General features: G+C 18.0%; 4 protein-coding genes across 4 annotated transcripts in view; 2 read left to right on the forward strand and 2 right to left on the reverse strand.

Moving 5' to 3' along the window:
* PADL01_0620300 (radical SAM protein, putative) overlaps positions 1–237 on the reverse strand; it is a gene marked incomplete at both ends in the record, with an annotated part of 2,748 nt that extends 2,511 nt beyond the window's left edge. The window contains one exon of the mRNA XM_028680938.1: positions 1–237. This exon is cut by the window's left edge and continues 2,511 nt beyond it. Coding sequence (XP_028537365.1) covers positions 1–237 — 237 coding nt within the window.
* Positions 238–1,835: 1,598 nt separating this feature from the next.
* On the forward strand, positions 1,836–4,863 carry PADL01_0620400 (vacuolar transporter chaperone, putative; the record flags this gene model as incomplete). Its single annotated transcript, XM_028680939.1, has 4 exons — positions 1,836–1,931; positions 2,092–2,140; positions 2,254–4,516; positions 4,740–4,863. 4 exons carry the CDS (start codon positions 1,836–1,838, stop codon positions 4,861–4,863), a joined length of 2,532 nt encoding a protein of 843 aa, XP_028537366.1.
* Positions 4,864–5,270: 407 nt separating this feature from the next.
* PADL01_0620500 (conserved Apicomplexan protein, unknown function) lies at positions 5,271–5,657 on the forward strand (the record flags this gene model as incomplete). The annotated part of the gene is made up of 1 exon (XM_028680940.1): positions 5,271–5,657. The coding sequence occupies one exon, from the start codon at positions 5,271–5,273 to the stop codon at positions 5,655–5,657; it is 387 nt and encodes a 128-aa protein (XP_028537367.1).
* Positions 5,658–6,145: 488 nt separating this feature from the next.
* PADL01_0620600 (RNA methyltransferase, putative) lies at positions 6,146–7,450 on the reverse strand (the record flags this gene model as incomplete). The annotated part of the gene is made up of 1 exon (XM_028680941.1): positions 6,146–7,450. The coding sequence occupies one exon, from the start codon at positions 7,448–7,450 to the stop codon at positions 6,146–6,148; it is 1,305 nt and encodes a 434-aa protein (XP_028537368.1).
* Between the last annotated feature and the right edge of the window lie 50 nt (positions 7,451–7,500).

Genomic DNA, 7,500 nt, shown 5'->3' on the forward strand with positions numbered 1-7,500 from the left:
ATCACTGTTATCACCATATTTATTGTCATTTATGTTATTCATATCATTATTAATATATAATTTCTTTTCTTTTCGTTTGCCTTTATTTAAACCTTTCTTTTTTTTCTTCTTCTTATTAAAAAATATATTATTCAAAAATTCTTTTATTTCTTTTTTTTTATATGTATATATGTAATACGTACCCCCTGCTGCTAAGAATAAAAAACTTATAAGTTTCGCTCTTCCATTTAACGACATTTTATTTATTTATTTATTTATTTAGATGTTTATATATATCCCTTATAACAAACAAAAAAACAACATAAAAAAAATAAAATAAAATAAAATAAAATAAAATAAAATGTATATATATATATATATATATATATATATTTATTTATTTATTTGTGAAAAAAAAAAAAGGTCATTTATTTTATAACAACTGAAGAAAATAAATTATAAAAAATATGTATATAATATAAATATTTGTAAATAATTTATAATCAATTTTTTCTTTTTCCAAATTATGTTCCTTAATATTTTTTTGAATAATGTCACAATATACATATATATATATATATATAATATGTTTAAATTAAATGGAAATTTTATCTTTCTAAAAAAATATAAAACATAAAATTCATACAAGTTATTATATATATATATATATATATATATATATTTATTTATGTATTTTTTCTTTTTTTTTTTTTATTTGCTTATACAATATATATTATATCTTATAATATATATAAAAAAATATATATTATGGAAAAAGTTTTGTTTGAAAAATGTTATATATATGTATACATATAATATATATATATATATATATTATAATATTATATATTTATATTTTAATATTTCATATATACTATACATATATATATAAATAAAAACAACAATTTTAATTAATACCAAAAATAAAATTTATTTTAACACAAAATAAAGATAAAATTATAAAAAAAAAAAAATATAACAAGGAAAATATTATACAACAACAACAAAAAAAAAAAAAAAATAATAATAATAATAATAAAAATTATATTTTTATTATCTCTACATTTTGAATTTATTCGATAAATAAATAAAAATGATAAAGGTCAATATATTTATATATCTATTTTTTTTTTTCTTTGAACATATTAAATATATAATAAAATTAAAAGAAATAATATTATATATTTTGTTCGTATTCAATTTTTGGGTTTTAAAAAAATTTATTCTTATCATTCAAAAAATAAAAATTAAACATAATAATAAAAATAAATATATATAAATATATATATATCTAAATAATTAATAAAAATAATATTATGAACAACAAGTATATTTACAATAATAGGTACACATATATTTTCATTATGATTAAGCATAATTTTATTTTCATTATATATATTTTAAAATAATTTTCTTTTTTCGGTTTTTTATTTTGTTCATAAGAATAAAAATTAAAAAAAGTGATCCCCAACATAAAAATTAATATGATATAATTTTAATATCGAAGGATTTTTATTATATGCACATTTTACGATATGCTAATGTAGATATATTTTTATATAAAATAAATAAATAAATATAAATATATATATATGTATATATTATAAATAATGTGTACATATATATATATTTATTTATTTTATAATTCCTTTTTTAGTATTATCTTTTTAATTATGTAATAATATTTTTATTGTTCTTTATATGGATCGAAAATATCGTAAACTTTTATTTGCGCATCCATGATATAATATATTTATTATAATGTATAAATATATATATATATATATATATATAATATATATGTTTCTTTCTTTTATATTTCTAAGAATTTCTCTCCTTTTTTCAATATGGATCGAATGGATGATATTCCAAGTCATTATAAGAAATACTACGTTTCCTATAAAAAAATAAAAAGGAAAATATTAAAAATGAGAAAGAAGTATAAAAAGAAGGTAGACCACATAAAAAGTTAATAAATGAATAAATACATATATTAAGAGAATTATATAGAGTTCTTTTTAATATCATCCTTTTCACATATATATATAATATATATATATATATATATATATATATATGTATTTATTTTATTATTTTTTTTTTTTTTTCAAGCTCGAAAAAGACCTAGTACAAAATACAGTCAAAATGGTTGATAAGCAAGGTTATATAAAATAAAATACGAGAATAAATATGTAAAAAAAAATATATTTCATATATATGAAATATATATATATATATTTATTTATTTATTTATTTATTTTTTTTTTTTTTTAGGTATGATGATGCTGCCCCCCTTTTTATATAACGATATTATAAGTAAAGAGATTATGAAGATAAATATGTTTGCTGATTATAAATACAAAGAAATCATTTACAATTTAAAGAATATATATTATACTTTAAAAGAGATTCAATGTGATAAACAAAGCAAATATATTTATAATAATATATGTAGTGACAAAGATTATATAAATCTAGAATGTATTGAGAAAAAACTAGATCTTATAGGAAATGATATTATTCATATCGATTTTTTTATACACACAAACTATAAGATTATAATGAAGTTAGGTTTTTTTTTTGATAAGGTTATGAATATATCAATAAATCAGTGGTTACTTTTAAGTTTAATAAGAGAAAAATTTTGTAATCTTAATATAGATAATTTGATAGTATATTTATCTTTTTTATATTCTTTATTAAAAGATAATATTAATGTTCAAGAGGATAAAAACAAAATATGGATACCTCCTGATACATTCGAAAGAACATCTTCCAAATTTTTAATAAGATATAAAGATATTGTCTATACAAAAGTGAAGATAGTCAAACATTTGCCATATTTAATTTTTGGATTAACAAATGAAGATATAGAAAATAATTTCAAGGAATTAATTGCACAGGAAATTTTTGAAAATCTCAATAATGAAAATGAATATGGAGAAAAAACAAATAAAGTGTGTGAAAAAATTAATGAAAAGATATCTCATAAACATATTGATGATAAGATGAATAATATGTATTATAATATACCTGATAATATTTCTTCTGATATATCACAGAATAGAAATACAAAAAAAGATAAGATATTAAAACCTTTAAATGAGTCTCAACAAATAACATCCATCTATTTTGATAATAAAGATGCGACATGCTATTCTAGAAGAATATTGAGATATGAAAACGCTCAACTTATACGTTTTAGGTGGTATAATAATAATGATGGAGATCCTAATAAAGAAATATTTATAGAGAGAAAAACTCATCATGAAGAATGGACAGGTGAAGCTTCAACAAAAGAAAGATTTTTACTTGATCAAAAATATGTTTTAAAATTTATGAAAGGAGATTTAAATATTTATGATTTCTTTTTAAAAAAATTAAATAAACAAAAAAAAAAGTACCATGAAAAAAAAAAGGAAAATAAAATGTTTCACCACGGATATGATAATATTAATCACAACAATAATAATAATAATATCAATCACAATAATAATAATAATAATAATAATATCAATCACAATAATAATAATAATAATAATATCAATCACAATAATTATAATATTTGTGATGAAGAAAATATTTGTACATATAAAAAAAAAATAAAAAAAAATATGAAATTAGCAAAGGATATACAAAAGATGATTATAAAAAATAATCTAGAACCTATAATTAGAACATCATATTTACGTTCAGCATTTCAATCACATAATAATAATTCTATTCGAATATCTATAGATACAAATATATCTTTGTTAAATGAATATGTTAATAAAAGAAAAAACTGGTGTAGATTATCTGAAGAAGCTCTAAGAAAAAATGAAATTATAAGATTGAATTATGGAATCATAGAAATAAAATTAAAAACAGATAATATGCCAATATGGATTACTAATATATTAAATAATAATGAATCTATTAATGCTTATAAATATTCTAAATATCAAACAGCTATGGCATTATTACATGCAGAAAAAATTAAATATATACCTATATGGATTCATCAAAATATACAATCCACATTTAATTCATCAAATAATAATAATATAAATAATATATATAATAATTCTATACAAACATTATCTAATCAATATATAACAAATAATAATAATAATCATGTTCTATCTTTAAATCATAATATTCTCAATATGTCTAATTCATCTACTTATAAAATAAATATCATGTCAAATACATATACAAACCAATTCAATATTTCTCAGTGTAATACCCTACAAAAATATAATCTCCTTCAAAAAACATCTTTCTGGTTACATACTAAATATGATAAACCTAATAAAAAATATAAAACAATCAATCTAATTAAAATAGATCCTAAAATTAATTTCGCAGCTGAAAGAACATTCCTTCATTATATATTAGTATCTTTATATATTAATATATTGGCTCTCTTCTTGCAAAAATATAAAAATCAAACAGGACATTTAAATCTCGTTATACTTTTACTATTATTTACGTCTTTTACTTCTTTAATATCAACTTACTTTTTCTTTTTAAAAAGGATTGATATCATTCAAAGGTATTCAAACATTGAACAAAAATATATATATATATATATGTAAAAATATAATAAAAGGTTTCATACAAATATATAAACTTATATATTTTACATATTAATTTATATTCTTCCTATGTAATAAAATAATACAACCATTTTATTATATATGAAAGGATAAATAAATATATACACACATATATATATATATATATATTTTTATTTTTATTTTTATTTTTATTTTTAGAAGGAAAACTAGGGAACCAATCATGGGACGCTTACGATTCGATAGTTTTTTTAGTCCTTTAATTTTTTTATTACTTCTTTTTTTTTCTATAATTTTATCAATATATTACAATTTTAATATATGATAATAAAATTATAAAAACTTTAAAATTATATAATACATTCGTTTATTAAGCCATACAATTGTGTACGCTCCAAAAAAAAAAAAAATATATATATATATATATATATTTATTTATATAATATTTTGTTATGTCAGCATTGTATTTTATTTTATTTTATTTTATTTTTTATTATTATTTTTTTTTTTTTTTTTTTTTTTTTTTTTTTTTTTTTTGAACATCAAACAATTACGAATATGTTATAATTTAATTTTTATCTTAAAGTAATCAAGATAAAATATTACCATTTTCTTATATACAATAAAAATGTAATTCATATATATAAAAATATATAATTATACATATTATAATATATGCAAAAAAAAAAAAAATGAATTATTCAATCTGAGTGTTTTATAAAAAAAAAAAATATGAAAAGGCTTTATTACACCAGAATTAATAATAACATTAAGAATACGTTCCACTCATTTAAAAAATATTTTTGCATAGAAAAAACCTCAGAAAATGAAGATATCCAAAATTTTTTAAACGATTTAACAACGGATGAAAGTAAAAGCTGGGAATATTATATAAAGGGAATAAACCCAGATTATGAACCTAGAAAAGAAATGTATAATTATCTAGTAAATAAAAATATAAATGTTAAAAGAATGACTGTATATGAAATTGAATGTTTTACAAAATGGTTACAAATGAGAAAAATTTATGGAAACAAATATCCTGCCTTTCCATATGAAATAACATTTGAAGATAAAATTGAAGAATTAAAGGAAAAATATCCTCTACACAAAGAATAAATTTAAAAATTAACTACACAAATATATATATATATATATTGCTCCTTTTTTGTCGAGACATTCAAAATGATGAAACAAAATATTCATATAAATAAATAAACTTTAATTAATTAGGATTTATAAAACAATGAATAAATTAAAAGTTAATTATTTTTATGTATTTTTTTATTCATCACACAGTAATATATACACCCCATGGATACCATATTGTGGGAATGTATAATTACCTAAAAAGATTCACAAAAAAATAAATGAATAAATAAACAAAATCATTTTATTAATTAAAAAAAAAAATATATAAAAATTTATAATTTCTAACAAAGAATAAATAAAAATGGATTGTCTCCATTACATATATTTTAAAATAATCACACATGAATTAATGCTAATCAAACACTGTTTTTTTTTTTTTTTTTTTTTTTTTTTATTTTATTATATTTTATTATATTTTTATTTCATATATTATTATATGCTTCATTTTTTATATTTTAATTTTTTTTCTTTGATATATATCTTTGTGTTCTATATATATACACACCATCATCATCCACATTATTTTTTATGTCACCATATGATAAATAAAAACGATGCTTATATTTTATTTTCTTCAGTTGTAAACTTAAATATATTTTTTCAAAATTAGTTTCTTCATTTTCATTATAAGAAGATATATCCCTTAAAAGAATATCAATTATGTTGACATCATCATTAATATCCAATTTTTCATCAGGTAAACATAAATAATTATCTGTTGTGCTGCATATGTGTTTTTTCTCCTGAACATGCAAGGTATTTTTTATAAAAGTTATTAACTGTTCAGAAGAAAATGTTTCCTCCGTTAATAATTTCTTTACTTCATTTATAAGTTGCATTTTACATTGAATTTTATCATTACCAAAATTATTTTTAATGTCATTATTATTTTCTATATGTGTTATATTTTCACATATATTATTATTTATTATTTCTTTTTTATGTGGTGAGAATCGTCTCATTTTGGATCCACTTTTTCTTAATGATATATTTTCTGTTAATAAAAGAAGTTGTCCAATTATTATTAACAAAGCTGTTTCGCATTTTAAAATTCGTTCTGTTAAATTAAAAAAATGGAAGTTTAATTTTTTTATTAAATATAATTCAAGTTCTGAAAATCCTCTTTCACATCCAAGCATTAAAAGGATTTTCCCTTTATCCATATTCAAAATGGAGTATTCAATTGCTTCAGAATTTTTTTTTTTTTCAACATTTGTATGTGCACATATTTTTAATGTATGTTCATCTGTATATTTTTCAATATTCATAAAAAAAGAGCTAAATGAGTAATGTATATAAATTTCTGGAAATCTAGTACACATGGCTTGTTCTAAGCCCAACTGAAGAGCAAGTTTAATTTCTTCATTTTTTAAAACTTTACTGGATTCATAACATTTATTGGAAAAATCAGAAAATACAATAATAATTTTTTTCACCCCCAATGAAGATAATTGTTGTAAAAGTTTATTTAACACTTTTGGTCGAGGTATACATATAACAACATCTATAGGAAGAATGTTATCATCTGATTTTTCTTCTAAATGAATAGGCGTTAATAATTTTATAATATAATAACTTTTGTTCTCTTCTACAATTATTCCTTCTCCTTTACCTTTATTTATCACTCCCACTTTAATAATCTGATTTAACGTAACATTTAATATGTTCTTTAAATGGCTTGTTTGTCTACTATCTGTTTTAAAAAAATATTCTTCATTGTTTTTATATATTATTTTGGAACTAATGAGTATTAAATTCATTATATATTAAAATATATAATATGGTAGGATATTATATGATATGATGTTAT

Source organism: Plasmodium sp. gorilla clade G2 (assembly GCF_900097015.1).
Source record: "Plasmodium sp. gorilla clade G2 genome assembly, chromosome: 6".
NCBI classification, from domain to species: domain Eukaryota; phylum Apicomplexa; class Aconoidasida; order Haemosporida; family Plasmodiidae; genus Plasmodium; species Plasmodium adleri (nom. inval.).